The 23,436-nt window shown below is 44.1% G+C and overlaps 1 protein-coding gene across 32 annotated transcripts in view; it reads left to right on the top strand.

Moving 5' to 3' along the window:
• Positions 1–23,436, top strand: part of CELF4 (CUGBP Elav-like family member 4) — a 670,877-nt gene that overhangs the window by 602,398 nt on the left and 45,043 nt on the right. For 22 of the 32 annotated variants that reach the window (XM_058865095.1, XM_058865114.1, XM_058865099.1 and 19 more), the window contains 2 exons: positions 12,289–12,432; positions 21,823–21,970. In XM_058865095.1, the coding sequence (XP_058721078.1) occupies positions 12,289–12,432; positions 21,823–21,970 (292 nt within the window). The remainder of the gene's footprint in view (positions 1–12,288; positions 12,433–21,822; positions 21,971–23,436) is intronic. The other 10 variants (XM_058865121.1, XM_058865118.1, XM_058865105.1 and 7 more) reach the window with 1 other exon arrangement.

Genomic DNA, 23,436 nt, shown 5'->3' with positions numbered 1-23,436 from the left:
TGCTCAGGCATCCCACCAAGGAAACCACCCCTAGCTCCCACTAATGACTGCTGCAGTTACTGCTGCGCATTCCCGCGGTGCAGCTACGACTTGGAAAGCTCTGTGCCTTCAGACACAGCCCCACTGTGGAAACCAGCAGAGCAGCTGTGCTCACCCCCCACTAACACAGCAGAGGAATATTTAGGTGAATTAGGGGCGGAGGGGAAAGCAGTGCAGAGTCTGCAGAAGGAGCTCTGAGCAGGTGGAGAAAAGGAGGGAAATGGGCCTTTGTGGGCACGATGAAGCTGCAGCCTCGGTGCTGCGCTCATGGAGTGGTGGGGGAGCAGATTTTGCAGGAGCAGGCTGCACCAAAGCACTGAGTCAGCAGGAACTCCCTGGAAGGAGAAGCCTTGTGGCTCCGGTGAGTGGGGGGCCACAATGCCGTAGATCAGCTGAGGTATTTTTAACAATTATTTTGATATAAACAGCTCTGAACTTGAGGAGCTCCATGTAAATGGGAAGCAGTGGGGCTTGTAATTAGATTTGTGTACACTTTCATAAATTGCTGGAAAACATCAAAGCCGTGATAGAAGGCTGTGGTGCACTTTATTTCCTTCTTCTGTTCTTCTGTTAATTGAATGGTTGATGTGTGGATAGGAAGCGTTGGCTTCGCAGAGTACTATTTACAGACCCGCTGACAGCTGCACTGTGAAAATTAACAGGAACAGAGCAGCCTCTGTCACAGCTCTTCCCATGAGGGACTTGCTTCAAATTAGATCATTTCTTTCATAGGAGAAACTTTCCTCATCGCTCCTCCCTTCTTCGCAAATATGCACACACATCCAGCTGCACACTCCCCTTCTCCCCTCAGGCTCATGGCAGCCTTTAGTGCTCAGAAGGGTTTGTCATTTCCACAAAGTTGAGGTAGTTAGGCTGCTGTTTAAAACCTGTAATGCATTCCATTTCCAGCAAGACATATTCTTCAGGAAGTCATCCAAATCTGTGAGCAGGGTGCATGGAGTCACAGCTTCATGTTTGCAGGTCTAACGTTAGCTAGAACATTTTTTTCATCCTCCCAGAAACTCTAGTAGGCATACTCTCAGACTACTACTGTTGGAAATGTGGTTACTGTTGTTTCTAGAGAAAATTGCTGTGTGCTAAACACCATAAAAACCTCTGACAGGACAGCTCCTACACTCAGCAGTTTGCTAACTAAAGGCAGGGTTAACCTGGCTGGATGAATTACTTCCAAGTGTCAGTCAAAGTATAAAACTTCAAGGTCATCTACACTTTTGTTACAGTTGATGGAGAGGGTCTAGGACCTGAAAGAGACTGTCTTGTGTAGATGAGGGTTTAGAATTGATGCCCAAAATGCCTGCAATTTGATCATCTGAATGTCTGTTTAATAGAAAAGACGTTAAGAGAGAAGCAAAAGCAACAAAACCACAATGTATGGGATTGAACCAGTCTTTTACATACGTAATCTATATGTTTAGCCTGCTCTCAGCCAAGTGACAGCAGTTCTTTTTCCTGGCTCCAGCAGGGAATTTATAACCAGTGAACACCTGAGAATCTAAATCTTAATATTTATTGATGTCTGGGAAATACAGAACTAAGAATATCTTTAAAGACATCCTTGAAGCCCTCAGTTCACCCCTTCACTTCCCAAAAATGTCTTCAAAACATTTCAGTAACATACACAGAACCACAGACAAAACCATAGTATAAACAGATAACAATTAAACAGACTGTCAGGCTGTCAACAGACAAATTCAAGCTGTCAGGGTAATAGAATCACATCATCACAGAATCCTCAAAGCTGGAAGAGACCTTTAAGTCCAACTATCAACCCAGCACCATCTTTGTAACTTCTAAACCACATCATTCAGATCCAGGTGTTTCTAAAGCACCTCCAGGGATGGTGACTTCACCGGGGCAACCTGTTCCAATGCCTGACAGCCCTAACAGTGGTTTTTTTTCTAATATCTAGTCTGGATGTCTCCTGTCTCAGCTTAAGGCCATTTCCTCTCATCTTCCATGCAGGAATGGTGGGAAAGACCAGTCCCCACCACTCTATAACCTCATTTCAGGTAGTCATAGAGAGACATAAGTTCTCCCCTTGAGCCTCCTCTTCTTGAAACTAAAACAGGAAATGGAAAATCCATTAGATTTTTCTTTTAGATAACCACAGAAACATAAAGAGGAGTTTTTCAGAGGTAATCCAGGCTGAAAGCTGATGAAACTCTAGCAACTAAGTGTCCTTCATGACTCATACCTGAGTCTGACTGAAAGTTAGTTGCCCAAAGTCACAAAGTCTAGGTAAGAGTGAGGTATCATCACTGCCAGTCCACCTGTGCAAATTAATGCAGAAGGCTGACGCCTGGTTTTACACAATTGGTGTTAGAGAAGCTGGTGAGTGAAAATGGAGATGTTGACTGACCCTTTTTTTTTTCCTTTTTTCTGTTGATCTTGAACTCTCTAAAGAGCATATATTCTTTGCAATGTCTTTGTGCAACACAGAGGCTGACTTGTTTAACTCACAGCAAAGCACAGCACATCCGTTCCTTCTATTAAAAAATAGCAATCCCTTAGGAACCCATTAATAAATCACCAGCATCAGGCCTGGCCCTCTTTACAGTAATGAATGATTTTTTGAATATGCTACTTAAACACAATTTATAAAGGTGTGTGTTGTCATTTAGGATGAAAAAAGCAGTGGACATGCAATACCTACATATGAGTGTGCAGCCATTTCTACAACCAAGTCCAGTGACTCTTGATAGCTCATCTTTGTTTTCCATTGGGCAGTGGGCTCTGGATGTAGGGGAACAACGCCCACAGACCCCATCTCACCACCTCCATCAAGACTGCTGATTCCACGAGCTTTGGGAAAGCAGTTTCCCACTGTTGCTATAATTTCCCTTAATTATTCATATAAAAAGTAAAACTGTAAGACTGTGTTCCCTGCCTCTCCCATAGTTTCATAAATTAACTAATTAATCGTGTTTCTGAGTCCCAGAACAGAGATCCAGGCAGCCTGGCTGCCTGACACAGGTTGTGAATCATGCTGGCACCAAAGATGGCCTTCACTTCTCTGGTTACATCTCCAAAACCACAAAGTCATCCAGCAGGATACTCAAGTGATTTGTGGAACATGACAGACATCACAGGACATCTTTCTTGGGCTTCTCTGCTCCCTCTGTCCCAGAGCATTCACCTCCTCCAAATGGGATACAAGCAATAACTGCTTGTGAGCCACGTTACCTCACTGTGTGAAAAAAAATTTAATTGGCACACACCCATCCCTTCACAGGTCCAAAGGGAGCTGGGTATTAAATCAGCAGCTGTGGATGTGGCCATGGGAAAGTGGGAACAGGATCATGCCACTGCTGAGAGTTGCCCAGGTCCTGGTGGTAGCAGCAGCCCCTGCAATTCTTGCTCCACTCAACTCTTGTCTAATCTGTGTGAGATTAGAATTTGAGGGGCTAAAATAATTCACAAGCAATGACCTTCCTGGGATATCAGAGTTACTGATAAGCCTCCAGCCTGGGAGACATGAAACAGTCCCTGCCTGCCAAGGGAGTTCCTGGCCTACTGGAGGTAGCTCCACTGGGCATCACCGCCTTCCTCTAATAAGGATTAAAGAAGTCAGCATTGTCTTTTCCTCTTCTGCTTGCTTTGGGGGTATTTCTTTCTTCCTCCTTTTCTCTTCCTGTATCTTTTGATCTAAGCCTCATTTATATCAGTGGGAACTTCCTACATAGCTAAGTAGGCTCTGGATCAGCTTTAAATCACTCCGGATGCTTCTCATTCTTTCCCTTTAATTCACTCCTTCCCAGCCTTGCTCCGGTGTGTGGTCAGGATTGATAACACCCATTCTTGTGAGGAAAACGGAAAGATCTTAGTAAGTGGTAGAATTCTATCCCTATATAAAATATAGCATTAGTGATGCAATAGCTATTATCCAAAAGGGTTTTGCAAAGTTCAAAATTAATTTTTAGAGGACAAAAACATCCTCAAATAATCAAAACAATGACTTTCAAATAAGGCTCTTAGTTGAAGCTCACACAAATTCATGAATGTGAAGCATCCTACCAGACACCAAAGTCTCTGCCTCAGATGTCCACTGGCAAGTGAAATCACATAGGAAAGCATGCTTGACTTCCCATTCCAAAGGTCTGTCTGGTTGGTGCTCACAGCAATAGTGGTTGTGAAGGTGGCATGTGTCAGTCTTAGTGGAGTGGAATGCAGCAAGGGCAGATCCTTCAACAAAAACCAACTTCTTATTTCACCAAAACCCAGGAGAGCTTCACTGAATTTACACCTTTCATAGCTTCAGCTGACCATCTGTTTCTCTGTATTAAAGTAAGTGTGACACCTCCCTGAAAGCAGAATATTTTCTCAATTAGCATGGAATCATAGAAAAGTTTGGGTTAGAAGCAACCTTCAAAGTTTTTCTGGCCCAGCCCATGTCTGGCCAGTGCTTGGAGCTGCAAAAATTCAAATCTTTTACTCTTGGTTGAGCAACATGGTTTACACCACGATAGCCTGGAGTTTTGCAGCATGACCCAGCAGGGATCTGGGAGACACAGTCGTGTGCAGCCTGTTGGCAATGCAGTGACATGGAAATGTTCTTTTATGTCATCTGAACAGCTGAAATGTATCTGCCCAGCTTGCCAGCCCTTCCTCAGCATCTCTTCTTTTATTTCCAAGCCATCGTAAACTGTTCATGTCCTCCTCTTGTGCCACCAAAGAGCTGGGGAGCTCTGGTGAGCAGAGTCCCGAAGCATCAGGATCTCCACACCTGGTTGAGATGCTGCTTTGCTTTGATAATAATCAATTCACTTTATGATTCTGGAATAATTCTACTTATCTTATTTTCATCCTATTGTTGTTTAACTGAAAAGAAAGATCATTCAGAGGGCTCTAGACTGCAACTACTAAATGTGGTCTTAATAGTAATAAGTAATAATTTTTTTTCTTCTTTCTTTTCTTTTTTCTTTCTTTTTTTTTTTTTTTTATGTAAGGATATTTTATGGGGAAGTCTATTTTTAGTTAATATGGAACAAAACATACTTAATCTTACCATGTTGCTCTTATTAGAAAGGGGAAATACACAACATTTTCTTTTGGATTCTGGATTTTATATTTTTCTTCAAATAGACAAAAAAAAAAAAAAAATTATTTACTGCTTTCACAGTCCTAAATATCAGGAAAGACTTTCTAGTCTGTTGGTGTAAGAATACCTCCCACTTTATAATGCATTAAGGAAGGTGGATGATTTTGTGAGGATTTTATCATTCATGGACTGAGCTGAAAAATGCAGAAGTGCTTGAAGAACTCTGCTTTTAGGTTTTTCAGATATCTGGCTTTGATTCGAGAGGCATACTAACACCTGGGTTATATATTGAGTTTTTCCTAATTAGAATTGGGTACAGTGACACCAGGACTCAATGATTTTGTTGCCCTGTGGAAAGCAATAACTTTAGCTCTGAGAGACACCTGGTAAGTAGTGTATGGGCAAATAAAACCTAAATCAAGCTACCACTCCAAATAAATTAACAGCTCCGGAGACCTGTGAAGGGAAGTACCTGCAGCAACTCTCTCTGCTTAGACATTGCATGAAGAATCTTCTCTACTGAGGGAGCAGCATTATCAAAGGGTCCATCACTACAGTCCTGGATGAATGCCTCCTTTCCTCTCTCCATCTCTGTCACTCTCAAGAGTGTCTAAGCCAGCTCCCAAGACTGTACAGTGGAAATAGCTCCTAGTGACTGCTGTCCTACTCATCTTTTGGATGAGACATGAAATTGAAGCCCTGAGTGCAGAAAAATAACATATTTCACAAGATGGGAGGGATGCTAGTCCTGGTCTTTTGGTCACCTTCCAACCTGGGTAATTACATTTCTGCCTAGCTGAAATTCCCACTGCTCTACAGTTTAATTGGACAGTAGTTTCTTTTTTGCCTGCCTAAAATCCCAGGCTGGGGTCAAACCCTACCATCTAATTCAGCAGCCCTCTTTTCAATAGAGTTGCATAGGCAGTTCCAAAAAAATTCCAAATTTGTTTTCAAACTTTGGGGACATCATGCCAAATGGCCTGAGATGACAGAGCCCAAAGCAAATAAATCCTCCTTTGGATTTTGCCCCTTAACATCAAGGATCATGGAAATATTATCCTGATTGTCTTACTGAAGGTCAGCATCCTCCCAGCTCTGCTTTGTAGTCATGAGGGGAGTGCTAAGACAAAATTTTCACCAAAAGCAAACCCATTTCTGTGATGACACTTAGGAATAAAGTCATTGCCCATAAGAGGAGCATCCAGCAGCACCTACTCATTTAAGTATCTTTGTGTTCATGGCTGACATTTTGGAAGGTATTTTGTAGGATCTCCACGTTCAGATTTCTTATACTCAAGAGCTTTAGTCACTGGAACATTAATGCAACAATATTTTTAAGAATATTTTTTACCCAGAACTTTTACCTGGCTCCATTTGAGCTAACGAAGATGTAAAGGTCTACCTACATAAGACATCCTTATGTTAAAGTACTTAAATGTATATTTGCCTCCAGCAGGAGATCCACTAAGCTTAAAGTGAAACACAATTTAATGACTTTGGCAAATTAGGCTCAGATTCATCAGTTTTGAAGGAAAAAGGTGCCTAACCATCTGTGGAGATTAGTAACCTACTGAATCAGAGCAGATTTATAGGGCTGGCAGGAAATGAAAATTCAGGCATATATTCAAGGCCAGACCTTCACAGAACTTTTGCTAAGAATATTGCTAGAATATTCCAGGGAGAAGCAATTGGACACCTGAGTTAGTAGACAGGGATGAGAGGCAGAACAGTTCCCCTGTAATCCAAGCAGAAGCAGTAAGAAACCTTCTGAGCCACCTAGGTGCTCACAAGTCTCTGGGACCAGAGGGGATCCATCCTAAAGTGATGAGGGAGGCAGAAGAGCTCGCCCAGTCACTCTCCATCATTTATCATCAGTCCTGGCTCACTGGGGACATCCCAGATGACTGGAGGTGCCAATGTGACATGCATCCATCAGAAAGTCTGGAAGAAGGGTCTAGAAAAACACAGGCCTGCCAGCCTGACCTTGGTCCCCAGCGAGGTTATGGATCAGATCGTCTTGAGTGCCATCACATGGCACCTACAAGACGGCCAAGGGATGAGACCCAGCCAGTATAGCTTTAGGGGGCACAGGTCCTGCCTGACCAAGGTGATCTCCTCTGGTGACCAGATGGCCCATCTGGTGGATGTGGAGAAGGCTGTGGATGTGTATGTTTGGACTTCAGCCAGGCCTTTGGCTCTGTCTCCCACAGCATTCCCTGGAAAAGCTGCAGCCCTTGGCTTGGACAGGAGCACTCTTTGCTGGGTTAGGAACTGGCTGGATGGCCGTGCCCAGAGAGTGGTGGTGAATGGTGCTGCATCCAGCTGGGGGACAGTGACCAGTGGTGTCCCTCAGGGATCTGTGCTGGGGCCAGTCCTGTTTTATTAATGATCTGGATAAGGGGGTTTTGTCCACCATCAGCAAATGTGCAGGTGACACCAAGTTCTGGGGGTGTGTGGAAGAGTAGGAGTGCTCTTGAGAGGGACCTCAACAGGCTGGATAGATGGGCTGAATCCAGCAACTGAATCCAGCTGAGTCCTGAGTCCTGCACTTTGGATATAACATCCCCCTGCAGGCTGGAGACACGGTCACTGGACAGCGGCCAGGCAGAAAGGGATGTGGGGGTGCTGGTTGACAGCTAACTGAACATGAGCCAGCAGTTTGCCCAGGTGGCCAAGAAGGCCAGTGGTATCTTGGCCTGTATCAGGAATGGTGTGGCCAGCAGGACCAGGGAAGTCATTCTTCCCCTGTACTTGGCACTGGGGAGGCTCCACCTTAAATACTGTGTCCAGTTCTGGGCCCCCAATTTAGGAAGGACGTTGAGGTGCCAGAGTGTGTCCAGAAAGGGTCACTGAAGCTGGTGAAGGACAGCATAAGTCCTGTGAGGAGTGTCTGAGAAACCTGGGGTTGTTCAGCCTGGAGAAGAGGAGGCTCAGGGAGAACCTCTACATCACTCTCAACAGCTCCCTGACAGGAGGCTGTAGCCAAGTGAGGGTCAGTTTCTTCTCCCAGGCAATAGGACAAGAGGACACAGTCTTAAGCCTCTCCAGGCAAGGTTTGGGGTGGACATTAGGAGGGATTTCTTCACAGAAAGGGTGATTGAGCACTGGAATGGGCTGCCCAGGGAGGGGATGCAGTCACAATTCCTGGAGGTGTTAAAGAAAAGACTGAATGTGGCACTCAGTGCCACGGTCTGGTGGACACAGTGGTGTTAGGTCATAGGTTGGACTCAATTATCTCAAAGGTCTTTTCCATCCTAGTTGTTTCTGTGATCTTTCCCTGCTGCCAGACAGTAATGTTTGGCCTCCTGAAACGCTTTTACTTAATTTGTGTATACACTCCATTTGGAAGACTATATCTAATGGGAAAAAAGTTCCAGCAACCAGGCAATAGATTTGTTTTCCTTTGCCTTTAAATGAAATATCAATGGATGGATATTTTATTTTTAGCTGAATATGAAATTTCACAAGCGACCTGTCAAGCTCCTGTTTTCAAGAATGACTTTATTTCACACGTCAAGACAGGCTGGGAAATTAGTTTTTCTCACAGAGGACTCTGATTAGGGATTACAAAGTGAGTGTGGTGCAGAGTGATTTCTCCTCCATCTTTTCCCTTACCCCACCAACCTAGAGAGTACCTGACTCTGCTGACTAAGGGGAGCAATTCATTACCATCCGTGGGAGGGGGATGGGAAGAAAGATAGCCATATTAAGTAGACTTGTTGGCCCAAGAGAGAATAGGAGAAGCATAATATGTAGCCCTTATCATTCTTTTCATCAGTAGATATCAAAGCACTTGAAAAAGGAGGTTGGTTTGATGGGAAAGGAGATAAATTCCTATTGCAGGGAGCCTATTGCAGAGGCACCGGCAGGAATGCTCACTTTCATGATAGCAACTTCTAACTGTGGGTCTGCAGGGTAGAGAAATGGACAGGGCCTTTCCTCCAAAAAATGCAGAAGTACATTTCAAACGTTATTGACTTATCCAGTGTAACTCTCATGAGGTTTGGCAAAATATGAGGTCCAGTCCAAAAACCAGAGAAAGCAAGGAGGTTATGTATTACTGGTAAATGACAGAGCAGACAGGACCTATTGGCTTTGTCAGCAGACAACAGCTGATTTATGCCATAGTTTAACTCCTCGTGGAAGCAATAAATAGTTCAGATGAAGGGCTGCAGCATTTTTACCCTATGGAAAATCTGGCTCATTGTGGGGCATTTCTACTGTTATCCAGTGGATTAGTAGAAGTCACTGGAGTAGAAAGCAGCCTTGTTCTGCTGTATATGAACACCAATATTTGGCTTCACTGTTAAAAGTCCTGCACTGGCTGATCTGATACAGTTTACTGCCTGATTTCCTTTGGGCCACATGAAAGAGCTGCACATGAGGAACCACATACTGAAAGCATCAATCCCAAGGTCAGTCTTCATATTCAGCAGCAATTCAGCATCTCTACTGGCTACGCATCTTTAACCATTTACGTACACATCTCATTGCAGCGAATTCTTAGAAAAACCTCTTATTTTTCTCTTTTTTCTTTGTAGTTTGTGGCCTAGCTTGCATCTATTTGCCAATGGCCTTTCTGCCCTGTGTATATGATAGCAATGTTCAAAGAGGCCTGAAGTCCTGCTGCGACAGGCAGCCCAGAAAAACATCTCTCAGGAGGCAAGATGAGATCCCATTGGGTCAAACAGCTGCTGTGCAGTCACTATGACTCACATCAGAAGGGAAGAACACTCCAGGGGCAAGCACTTCATGTGGAAGTTACCCATGTTTTCTTGATGCCATCTACAATAATAGCTTGGTTTTCAACAGTGTGAGGCATCAGCCAAATGCCTGAGGCAGTTTTCTGGCCATAAGACTTACAGGGCAAATAGAGATCAAAAGAAAAGGAGAAGGAAGATGACATTGACTTATTTACACTTCTCTGTCATGCTCACAAGAGCAGGTCACGTCTTCAAAATTCCTTCTGCAGAGATGAATACACTCTCACCTTACTCTGTTTCAAAGTCCTCCATTCTGCATTGTGCCCATCATGATGCAGGCTCCGCTCTGCAAATCACAACAGCAGCTCTGAACAGCCCAATCTGCTGTGGACCAGTGCCTCCCTCCAATACAGCTGCAAATAGGTTTAAATCATTAGATGCAAGTTACCAAACAGTCTCTTGGATCAGGGTTAATTAAATGAGTGTTGAAATCTAATTAAGAACTGGTCCAGGTGATAATTAGCAGGAAATGTATGCATTAAAATATTCATTTGTCGATGAGCTGCAATTAAGAGTGTGATTTGGGGAAGGATCAATATCTGCATCATGTGATCTAAAGAAAAATTAAAAGTCACCCAGCCTTCAACAGAAATGCAGGGGAAATTTGGCTACAGGTTTTTTTTCTCCCCTCTCTTCCACTCCCCCTTCTGTTTTGTTTTTATAATAAGTGCTGAAGATTGCTCGCTATCTTTGAATGGAGCATTCATCTCTGCATCCTTTTGTTTTCCTGAAGCACTTCTTTCAAAACCTTGCTCTTCACCACATTTTGTGAGTGGGTTATAGATTTATTAGAGAGAGACTAACAGGTCAAAAAGAAAGATTCTTTGCCAATGAAAATCACTTTCTCCCAGAACAGATTGCTAATCCAAGGGAACATCGCTCATTGTGTGGTGTTAGATTGTTGGGGTCTTTTTTTGGCAGGTTAATTCCTCAAGTCTTTATTCATAACTGAGGATCTGAAGAGGCTATTGAATATGTATAGCTTAGCCTTATATATATGTACATCTATAGCTGTGGTTCACTACACTCTTCACAATTTGTAGCAGAGCAATTCTGCTTTCACTTAGACTACTTTTTCTGGTTACAGTTACATAGGGGTATGTGTAAGCCAGTTAATAATATTTTTCTTCTGCCATCCCAGAAAATTCCTCCTCTGCTAGGAAATCGAGGGTCCTGCAGCAGTTCAGATCCTCTGGCATGGAGCTGGTCTTCCCCTACTGCCACAGGCAGAAATGGAGCTGGTCATTTCCCCACTGACTCCACTTCTACTGGTGAATACCAGTTTGTCAAAACAGAAGCTATGGGAGCACAATTATTTCAGCTGCTCTTTGTCAGTGTCCTGACAGCTCATCTGCCCATCTTCCCAGGCTGGGTGGCAGCCCAGCTCCCAGGACAACTGTCCACTGCTCTCAGGGCTGCAGCCAGACTGTCCCTCCCCTACACCTCCACCATCCCTGGGGAGGACACCCTGTGGGGAAGCAACCAACCCCTGAAGTCAGGACTTCCTTGGAGACAGACCAGAAAACACCTTCCTAAGTAGAACTATTTCTTCTCATCTCTGCCTCCTATCAGAAATTGAAGCATTGTAGCTACTGACCTTTCATCTGTTTTTGGGAAGGATAGGGATTTCTTTCATTCCCAAAAGCACTACATATTTTACAGATTTCTGCAGGCAGCTCTGATGATCATCTGTAGCTCTGCACTGGTGTTGACTGCAGACATAATCCTAATATTTTAAGTCTTTCCTGGAGATGTGTGGGCTCTTTCATGGTAGCCTCTATTTCCTACTCTTTGTGGAGAGAAAGCTCAGGTCCATCCAGCACTACTTTTGCTCCCTTAATTTATCAGTGCTGAAGAGATGCTGTTTTCATGGTGACACATAGACCCTGACCAGCATACTGACTCCTATCTCTAAGGCTGGGCAGGAAATTCTCGCTGGACCTGGGGGTTACAAGACACAGCATTGTGAAAGGGTGATCCACTTCAGAGGTCTGGAACACAGAAACCTCACACATTTCACATAAACAAATCAGTCCACAAATCCTACCACAATCATGCAGCAAAACCTCCTACATTTTGCTGTGTTGTGTCCAGATCTTTGTCCTCTGACAGGGACAACATTCTGGGCCTGGAGATTCAAAGAATAAGGCAACAACTTTTGCAGAGAAAATGTAAATTACATCCTAGAAGCTTGAATTTTGGAGGAAACTAGGAGCCAGGCTGCTGGCATTCACCCTCTAAGGTCCTTTACCTCCTGATGCTCTCACCCTCTTGCAAGGGTCAAAATTCACAGCCTGATAGGTAGCATGGAAAACATCAGCTCCTGGATCCCATTCTACCAAATCTGTGTGTTAGATGCATGGATTGATAAACTGGTGTGCATCAGGCTCATTCCCTGTGTGTCTCCTTTTGTTTCCTGTGCTTCAGGGAGCCTCTTCCAGCCTGGTGGTGAAGTTTGCGGACACGGACAAGGAGCGTACAATGAGGCGCATGCAGCAAATGGCGGGACAAATGGGCATGTTCAACCCCATGGCCATCCAGTTTGGAGCTTATGGCGCCTATGCACAGGCAGTAAGTATAGACACCAGCTCTCTGCGTGCTCATGGGAGGGGGAGTATCACCTGGAAATCTGCAAAAACTCCTGGGAGTGGACAAAAAAATGGAGCAGAAGAGGAAGCAGTGGCATATCTGTTAAACTGGTGACATGATGGGAGTGAAAATTAGCCATGTCATCCAGGGTAGACTCTGGGAATCTCCCAGGTGTCTCCAAGGTGCCACAGACAGTTCTAGCAGTAGCTTTGGTTCATGTCTGCACCCATGCAAAACACTTACTATCAGTGCTAAGCCATTGTGTTCAAACAAAAGCACAACTACATTTTGAGGATTTGGATAAAATAAGCCTGCTCAGTTTATCCCACTTCTCTGCCCTAAGTCACCACGACCCTGCTGCACCTTGCATCACCGTGGGTACCTTTGGAGTGACCACAGGATGAAACAGCAGCTGCTGAGAGGAGTGCTTTTAGATTCACAAAGCGTGATAGACAACAATAAAATGTACACACAGACATATGCCCATACACAGTCCTGCTGCCCCAAAGAATATGATTGAAGCACACTGGGAAAAAATCCTGTTGTGTTAACTTCAGGTTTCCTGTGGACATACCAAACCTGAGAAGGTGTGACTGTACAGGGGGCTGGGCTCTTGATGATGTTGTGAAATGGATGCCTCTGGAATTACTTGTTTCCTTAGGCTAAAAATAACAAGGATCTGCAAGAAAAGACCAGGCTCAGGTAACTTTGACTTTCTGCCAGGTATTTTGGAGGAAGGTGGAGGTGATGCCTGCAGCAAGCAGACACAATACTGCCCAGTGACTTTGGCTGCTTTCTCTGAAGCAGATTTTCAGGCAGTGACAGTGTAAATAGGTGTTTCATCTATTTGATGGCAAAAAGTGGCCCTCTGCACAATCCATGCACAGGAGGGAAGTCCAGTTGAACACAAAGTAGTTGTGTCCAGTGTCCAGAGTCCAGAGTAGCATCACCCTGGATGGGAGACCCAAATTCCTTGCCTTAGGTATGCAGGGCCAGCTCAGAACAACACTCTGGTGTGCAAATAATCTTTCCAGTGCAATGACCACAAGGTTTTCCTTTCTTCCCATACTGTTTCTTTCTCATCTGTTGGCACCAAGCATTTCCCATCACATCATCATGATCTCTTTTTAATTTGAAGGTCTTGACATTTCTGTTCTTCTCTGATAGTCCTGTGCCTCACTAAACACTTGGTACAACCCAGCCTACCCCTTGTGTGAGCCATGCTGAGTTGTGAGGATGTACTGCAGAGATCCACTGAAGTTCATCCTCTCCTTCTAGCTGCACCTCTTGTGTACTTCTGGAGTTTTTATTCTCCCTCCTCTAGAAAAATTCTATTTTTACTTCCATTTTTCTATCTTTGTTTTTACTCCTAGTCAAAGTCAATCTCTGTCTCATCCTTTGTCCTCTGCTCCCCTCCTCACATTATAGAAGAGCTATTTCCTCCTCAGTCTGGCTGTGTTTAACACTCTCCCTGGCCAGGGAAGGCTGCAGGAAGAGGAAAAGAGATAGTAAATCCCAAATGAGCCAAGGTCAGTGGCCAGCAGACAGCCAGAGGGATGTAGCACCTTTGCCCCCATGTACCAGAGGCACTAACAGGAGAAAATCCAAGGCAGCTTGGGACAAGCATTTACTGAGGTTGTCAGGCAGGAAAAGTGGTTTCAGTGTTACTCTCCAGACATTGGTCAGGCATCTGGAGAGATGGTAAAGACACTACTGTCCTGATGTTCTGGTCTAAAAACTCTTCTCACATTATTTTTAATGTAGAGTAGCTCTTATAATTTCCAGACGCGGTTTATACTGATATGAGAGGTTGCAGTCTGCACCTTTACACCACAAAAGTTTCCTGTTTCTCAACAGATAATACAGGTGAATTATGTGGGCAGGTGAAGAATCAGGGTGGAAGGAAGAGGAAAAACAATTTCTGGTCCTCTCCCATCCTCTTGAAACAAATGGATATTTTTCATATTGATTTCTGTGAAAGCAGAATTGGACCCATACTTTTTTTTTTTTTTTCTGATAAAAATGCTAATAAGGGGGAGAGAATAAGTTTTAGATCTTGACCCATTGGACATGACAAGCTGGTGACACCAATTACCCTGGGGACTTCAGAGCTGTCTAAATGATGGGATCACATTTCTGTGTGGCGCCTGTACACCCAGAGCGTGCTCAGATGCTGTCTCTCAATCAGCCTCCCTATCTGCTCCATCTCACAGTCTCACATGAAAGGGAAGGAGGGGAACGTCGAGGCTCTGTGACGTTGCCTCGGTCCCGATTAATCCAGCTCGGACTGCTGGCTCTCAGATATCAGGGTGATTGGCACCTCGCAAATGCCAGCAGGAGATGGAGGAATCGATAGGGGAGAGGGATAGGGAGACAGCAGTTTTATTCAGCCTGAAGTTGAAGAGCTAAGACAAGTCAAGAGGAGGGAAGGTGAAATATCAGGAGCAGGACTGTCACAATGGGTCTTGTTTCCAACCCCCTGGTCCACCCCCCTGGTCTTGTTTCCTTATGTACAAATAAACCAGATGATCAGATTTATTTATTTGTTTTCTCCTCTCCCTCGGGGACACAGATCTCTTGTACTGTCTCTCCATGAGCTTTCTCAGAGCGGTATGGCAGTACCATAAGTGTAAGAATTGCCTCAGTGTTTAATAGTAAGGCCAGCACAAGCATGAGACAAGAGGCTCTCTGATCCTTACTGATAGCCTGTCCTGCCAGCTATCCCCCCAGCACTCCAAACCTGACTGATGTCTCAATATAAGAATTCCCATGTAATCCCATGACAATGGTTTTTCAATAGTTTCTAAAGGTCTGTCCCCATGGAAGAGGATGCTAAGGACCCTGTTGCTGCAGTTTCTTGCTGAATTTCCCCCAGAGAAGCATCTTGCACATTACTCTGACTGGATTAGATCCCAAAAAGGTCTTGATGCACCAAGGTGGTCGGTGCAGCAGAAACCCCCATGGTGTGGCTGTTTGATAGGTTGGTGGGCAGCCATGGGTTTGCCAACCCAGCAGCACCACTGAAGAGAAGCAGCAAGGGTCTCAGTCCATCAGAGTTTGACAGATAAACTTTAGTGTTGCCATCAGGACAGATTTGGGCCCCAGCCTCTCTCCAATTTACCTCCCTTACAGCCCATCAAATGGCCATTCCACAGCTCTCCCTGCTGCTGCACTTTGCCAATACCCTCAGCCTCAACTTAAACAACTTTAACCTTGATAGCAGCCACGGTCTCACATCAGCCCAGCAACCAGTCCTGGGGTTCAGCAGCCATCTGGCCTCAGACACAGAGGCAAAAAAATTAGGAAGCAAAGGGAGTTCTCCACTGTATGTGGTTTTATATCCCCTCCTCATGTGCCACCTTCAAACACACCAGACAAAGCTTGGCACTGACTCTGTGTGCTGTTTCAGAGGCACAGAAAGTCACATCAGACCTACCTCACCTCTTTTGTATGCAGCTCAAGGCAAGTCAGATTTCATAGCTTCCAAAAGCTCCCAGAGCCCCTACTCTAATTTATTTCAGGGTGGGTTTTTTGATTGTTTTAGCTTTTTTCTCTTCTTCAATGTCTTCCCATACTCATTTAACTTCCCCATTTATGGAGCAATTATTTATTTTATTTCAGAAGTGTACAGGGCATCAGCCCTTTTCATTGTCAGGTTACTGTGGATCTACATCAGCTGGGTACTGACAGCTGTTTCTGCAGTCTAAGGCCAGGTTGAGGTATAGATCTGGACTCAGCCTGGAGAGAAGGAGAGTGATGCTGCCTGGCACCACCTTTGATTTGCTGCCAGCCTAGCAAGAACCTGCAGGCACAGTCTCCACCTCACAGAGCACAGCACATCTACTTAGGGTGGCCAAGCCCAAAATCACAAGCAGTGACAATCAAAACAGCCTGTGAATGGTGGTAGCATAGTCCTGGCACAAATAAGCTACAGTTCCTGCAGGTCTTTCTGTGAAGAAAAGGGGCAAGGAGTGTGTAGTGCCTGTCTCATGTCAGTGATGCCTCACCATGCAGAAAGGAAACGTGCATAGATCAAAAAAGGATGAGGGAGATCGGAAAATTCAGAAGAGTAAAGCAAGAACAAAGGAAGGAGCCTTGGAAAGTGACAGATACAATATAAATTATTTAATTTTTAAATTATTTAAGATAAGATCAAAGTCATAAATCAAGTTTGCATAAAAAATGGGGTGGGACTGTTAGCCACAGTCTTCTGGCCAAACTCCAGCCATGGGACTGATTGCATCCTGCAGCAGGGGATAGGCAGAGAGTTAGTGTGTAAAAACAGACAGGCTGGGACAGAGACAACACAGGCAATGCTAGCATTTGTTTTCTGGGCTGGAACAAGTCCTTTCTCAGTAAATCCCAGCTCTCCTCACTCACTGTAGAAAAACTACAAATGCTTTTTTTCTGCTTCTACTGAACTGCAGACAATAACTGCAACAAAAATTTGGAATGTCCAGAACAGCAGAGCTCTCAGACATCACCTTTAGTGATCTCCTTGAGAAGTTAGGGCAGCAGTGATCACCATGCCTGTGACCACAAAACCCTGGGTGCCCCATTCTGCCTCCCTTGTCCAGCTCCCATGGCGATGAAAGGATATTTCTGCTCAATGATCTGAGGTAGTCCTGACAGGAAGAATTGCTTTTTCCAATATTTCTTCAATTCGTACTGTGAAATTATTTTGGAGAGATGCTTAAAAAAAATCAGCTAGCCCTATGAAATCAGGGAAAAATTACTTACTATAGGCTACCTTCCGGATATAATAGTTATTACACTTAAATTACTAAAATGGGACAGTGTATTTGGTAAATACTACCTGTTATACAAATTATTTGCACTGATCCAGAAGAAGAAGATATTTTGAGGCCATAATACTTTGTAGCAGGGATAATACTATATTTCTGTCCACCAGCTCCCTGGAAACTCAGAAATAAAGAACACTAAGATTTGGGCTCTACATACAAATTTCTTAGGTCTTTTGGGGGGTTTTCCACTGATCTCAGGAAGATAGGAACCGAAGCTATTGTGTGTCAGACTTTGGAAAGACACTAAGAAATATGAATCCAGGTGTTGCATATTTGTTTAGGTTTTTTTTAATATCTTAATTATATTTAAATTTTATTTTCAAAGTAGAAATTTCTATTTCCAAGAAAACATAAGAAGTATGAAGGACAATTCTGATTTTTCTACCAATAATCATCTTTTTGTTTCAAGGCTTGGGAAGTATTTTTAGTTCTAAGTCTCAATTGCCAGTAAGCTATAGCAGACATGAATTTGTCAATTCCATGATTTTACCAAATATGAGTTGTATTACTGCTTGATTGATTGCTTTACTTACTTCTTTCCATCACAGGGATACCACGAGGATTCATAAGCTAGGTCTTTGTCTAGATCATTAGAGGTGGGAAGTGTGGGATGCTGTTATTACTTTTATTATTATTATTGCTGAATGAAGAATATGAAAAGTCAAACAAAACATTGTGCGGTTCAGAGACAAAGACAGAAAATAGCACTGGAGAAAAAGGAGAAGGTCATCACATTGTTCAGAGCAGGACTGAAGGATCACACTATTTCAGAAAGAGCTCATCAGAAATAATCCCACTTTCTCCTCTTCCCCTCCTTCAGTTTCACACACATTTCTTTTGGGGGATGGGGAAGGCAGGCTGTGCATGCTTTTGCTATTTCTAGCAGCATTTTTTTGCTCTGAGAAAGTTCCTTCATCTCTCCATGCAATTGTTCCTCCTGTAAGAAAAGGACAAAAAAAAAAGTTCCTCCTGTAAGAAAAGTATTTCCTGCTCTTGAGTGCTGTTGCAACCTAAAGTAGGAAAAATATGTGTGAGATAAACCCTTGCAGGTGTCTCTATTGATCAGCCAACACTGCCACCCCTCCCCACGCTTTGGATGGCTTTTCCAGTGCCTTTCTACCTGCTTCAAGCATTGGCATGGTGACTGCAGGTTCTTATCTCTTGGGGTGCTGTCCAAGGGCAGGAACCAGTCTGGTAGCATCTCCTGGTCTCCCCAGAAGATAAATATTTGAGCAATAGAAAAGATAGCAGGAAAGAAGGAATGAATCTTTTAAATGGATGGCAAGAAGCTCTAAATGCTGAGGCAAAGGTCATGCGAAGGAAGTAAGAGAAGCAAAAGGAAGTACGTCTTTTCAGCTAAGGGAGGGAAAAGCTCCTCTCTGTCCCCTTGGATCAGTCTGAGATAATAAGGCTGCTGCCTTCCTGATTAGTGCTCTGTAGCCCCAACCCAGGCAGGAAAAATCTGCATTTCAAATGGCATATTTTAAAGTACACAATACCCAGGGGCCCTGCTGCTATTGATTTGCCTCTGGTGGGGTCACTGCCTCACTTTCTACAGCTTTATTAACTGGGACCATACACTGGGTCTCTTTCAAAGTGAAAGGAGAGTGGATGGGACATTTGTCTTCAGGGGGAGCTGGGGAAGGAGTGGGGTGACTTTCAATGGGAATGCCTTGGAGGTTTTAGAAGGAAGACTGGTGACCCTTACAGGACTTGTTCTCCTTCTGTAAATTTCCCTAGAGTAACCCTGGGGTGGGAGGAGGCAGGTCTTATGCTGTCAGCTTCTTTCAAGGTGACTGAGTTCCTGTCCTCCCATGTTCATGGTGCCATTGCACTCAGCAATCCTCTGACCATCAGCCACAGGGCTGGGTAGGAGCCTCCTCTTCTTCCCCCTTAATCTTTGTCCCTGAGCACCCTCAAACAGAGTGGGATGGGCATGAATGGGATGTATGACCTCAGAAGTCTGGAAGTTTGTCAAGGGTTGAAATATCCAGACATTCCTGGGCCTTGGTTGAGGCCACCTCTCCAGCCAAGAAGGCAAAGCCATCATCAGCTGAGGTACACAGCTGTGTTCAGGTGTGGAATGCTCTACTCCTTCCAGCCCCAGGCAATCCCACTTTTACCCTATGGACTAGGTCTGAAGGCTGCAGAGAACTCTGTGTCCTCTGGATCATGATGTAAAGGGTTCATTTCAACATGCCAGAGGGGTTCCCAGGTCTCTAGGACATCTCAGAGAACATTGAGTATAATAGATATTGGGTGACTGTTCTCTACAGGAACACTTCTGTTTTGTAGCAAAAGCACCTGATCTAGTTTCCCAAATCATAGGTGAGAGCCTTATTTTACCTCATCAAAGTGTGAAAAGGGGTAAGAAGGTGCTAGAGGCTATAAAACTATGTATTAAATACATATTAAATATGTATTAAAATCTACAAAGATACAAATATATGAAAAATATAATTTAAAAACCAAAAATGGGTCTTTAGGCATCACCCAGGTAAAAATACCCAAAACAGAAAATGAGATGTGAGCCAGCACACCTAGTGTTGGAGCCAATCCAGTCTTAAAGATGGATGGATTCCCCTTCCTCCTTCACTTCCTTGGCATACTTTCTAATATTACCTGCTCAGTACCTCCTTTGGAGAATAAACTCAAATGATGCCCAGGAACAAATGTACTCCTTAAAGGAGAATCAATATAGTGTATAATACAAAAGATTGACTAATCACTCCATCAGTAATTGCAAAGAGCAAAATATCACTAATTAAAATGTAAAATAACCTTACGCAGGGTAAAATAGAAAAGAGCAATTAACCATCAAAGGGAAAGCCACCACTTTGCCACCAATCTGCACTAGGCTTCAAAATATAATAATACTCAAATCCAGCACCACACATTTCACCCGTAGATCTGACAATGTGTGGAGTCAGATATCCTGTGTTACACTTTATTGCTGGAGAAATCAAGGCAAGTTTACATAACTTGTGAATGGTCATTCAGCAGGTTGTTGTCAGAGCACCCCTTACTTTGGACTGTTTGTGGATGGTGACAGGCACAGTTTCAAAGTTTGAATGAGTGCAGTGATTTCAAGGGTTTGTTTTAGTGTGTATGCGTAAGAACAGCTAGCTTAGCTGATACTTCAATATTAAAGTGAACAGAAGGGAACAGTCTGTTCCTTGCCATGACTTCTGAGGTCTGTTTAATTCTGAGAAGCATGTCCCATGTGCTTAAAGAACAGCATCAGAGGGTGATTTCCTGATGGGAGAGAGAGTGAAATCAGAGAGAGCAGTAGAACAGAGTTACTCCAATTTTGGAGACAGCAAAGACATGACTCACTTCTAAAATCACCACAGAAAAGAATTTCTCTTTTCCACTATTATCATCAAGCCACAGATTATAGGAGGCTGGGGAATGTACAGAGTGAGGTTTGCCAAACTTTCTGCACGTCTTCTTTCCCCCAAAGTTTCTCTAAGCACCCAGCACCTATCACTACTGAGGGTTGGCCACTCAGACATACCCAAAGATCTTTGTATAGCACCAGGGAAGGAGACAAGAAGCAAACCAAACTGTCTTATCACACCAAGACCATTTTAAAATCTCTCTGCAGCCATACTGTACTGCACTAGCTGAGTGCTAGGTTCTGAGTGTAATATAATGATGACACAGTCTTGTTTTAATGAAAGAAGCGTTTCCAGGATTCATAAACATTCACCAGCCTTCTGCTCCAAAATTTTTAGCCCCAAATGTCTGAAAATGCAGCCTGGGCTCCTTATTTCTGACTTTTGTAAGTGCCTTCAAAGAAGCAGAATTTTGACCACTTTCTATAAAAAAAAAATAATTCAGAAAGTCAACCCAGATCAAAACCATAGGGAAGGGGTTTTCTCATTACACAGTATTAATCTTGATAAAACAGGGGAGCTCTCTTCTCTTGTACAGCACTTCTGGGGAGGTCTCTGATAGTGTTGGAAATAGTTGCTATGAACTGGTTAGAAGTTTTGGTTGTGGTTTTTCTCTGTACCAAGTGAAGCTTCCTAGCAGCACTAGAAAAAGTGATTTTTGTTACTAGCAGATGGAAAAAAAATCAGGTTATCCCTGGAGCACTAGTCAAAATTTCTGTTTTGGAGAAAGGACCCCTTTTCCTACATATGCAGTTCTCCCATCAGTAACCCCCAGGCTTTTCCAGAATTTTGATACAAGCAATGTAAGCCACGAAACCACTCTGCTCAGGTATACTGTGTTTTGTCTCTATCATGACTTTTCTCTGCCTTTCTGACCAGAGAAATACCAAGGAGATGGTGGGCCGAGTCCAGGTCACAGGAGACCTCCACACTAGGGAACACATGGCAGGGTGGGGACCATAAAGACCCCAAATTGCAAAGATGCCCTTTGCTTTCAGCTCCTGTGGCGAGTAGAATGACCAGGCCTGGAGGGTACCACAGGGCCAGTGTGCTGACACCCCAAAACATCGGGGTGCATCCCACCCTCCCCGGTGCCCTCCTGGTGCCGCTGCCACAGGCTGCCCAGCCAGTGACCGCGTGATATTTTTTCCCTGCTCTCTTTGTTCCAGCTGATGCAGCAGCAAGCGGCGATCATGGCATCGGTGGCGCAGGGCGGATACCTGAACCCCATGGCAGCCTTTGCCGCGGCCCAGATGCAGCAGATGGCGGCTCTGAACATGAACGGCCTGGCAGCCGCCCCCATGACTCCAACCTCAGGTAAGGGGACAGCGGTCTGGAGAGGCAAAAGGGTAGAGAAATTGGACACAGCCCACAGGACGCCTGGCAGGAATTGTTAGCTCTTTAGCCAGGTGAGGATCAGTCTCTCCTCCCAGGCAACAAGTGGAAGGACCAGAGGAAAGGGTCTCAAGGGGCACCAGGGGAGGTTTGGATTGGATATTAGAAAAGTTTCTTTCCCAAAAGGGTTGTCAAACATCGTAACAGACTTCCCAGGTCAGTGAATGAGTGTTCATCCTTAGAGTTATTTAAAAGGCTTGTACAAGTGGAACTTAGGGACATGGCTTAGTGGCAGGCTTGCCACTGCTGGGTTAATGGTTGGACTCAATGATCTCAGAGGTTATTTAGAACCTTTACTATTCTGTGCTTCTATGACATTTCTCAGTCTAATCCTATTCACAACCTCTCTTTAGCTCTGAGAATCCTCCAAACATTGCAAACCATCCCACAGTGGCCTACATGGTTTATTGGTGCATATGTGTATCCAAGGGGTCAGTGCAGATACTATCAGAACCAGGCTGTCCCAAAGACTAGCAAAATAGGGTTGTGGTGAGATGCAATATCGTTAACAAGATGAATTTTGCCTTTGGGACACATAAGCCTTTCCCCCTGTTGTGAAATAGGACAGGAGGTACTCAAGGAAGACATCTGGAATGAGGGTGTTTAGTGATGGGGTTTCTGGCGGCAGGAACATAGATAGGTAGTTAGGAAAGGGCTCCCAGGATCTGCTTAGGCTGTTAAAAGCCCATTCTAGGGGCTGCAGTGTATGGTTCAGCAGGCAGAGAAATAAGCTGAGACAAGAACAGGGCTGTCTTTCTTGGGGCTTGAAGAACAAGATTACCATTTGGACAGGAACAGGTCACGGAGTCATCAGCTCGGTAGTCCTGGACTGACACGTGGCCTAACAGCAGGGAAGCAGGGAAGCAGGAAAAATCGGGCCAGACTTTGAAAGTGAGGATTTGGGAAGTTTTGAAATGTATTAAAGTCTGGTAGGGAGGCAGAGGACTCAAAGGTACCTCTTGAAAGGACTATCTGTAATAGAATGTCATGAGGGACTGGGGAGAGAATGGAGAGTAAGACAGATCTCATTCCACAAGACTTTATGGAGACCCAGTGAAAAGCACTTGACTCAAAAATCTTATGCTGCACATTTCAAAATGTATGTTTACACAATGATAAATGTATAAACAAAAAGTTGATGGAGCTACTGAAAATCCAAATAAAAAAGTGGCTTAATTATATGTGCACCCTTTAAACCCACTGCTGGCAAGATTATCATATTTGCATTAGCTAGATTTGTTTTCTGTTGGTGGGAGCAGAGAGAACATCAAACAAAGACTGCCTGGAATTCAAATATTGTCAGGGACTGTAAAGCTGAATCCAGGCAGTGGTTTGCAGTGGACTCAACACAAAAGAGCACAAGACCTTTTGAATATACATAAGTGTAT

This window comes from Poecile atricapillus, chromosome Z (assembly GCF_030490865.1).
Source record: "Poecile atricapillus isolate bPoeAtr1 chromosome Z, bPoeAtr1.hap1, whole genome shotgun sequence".
NCBI classification, from domain to species: domain Eukaryota; kingdom Metazoa; phylum Chordata; class Aves; order Passeriformes; family Paridae; genus Poecile; species Poecile atricapillus.
Note: the sequence above shows the minus strand (reverse complement) of the source record. Positions and strands in the feature narration are given on the sequence as shown.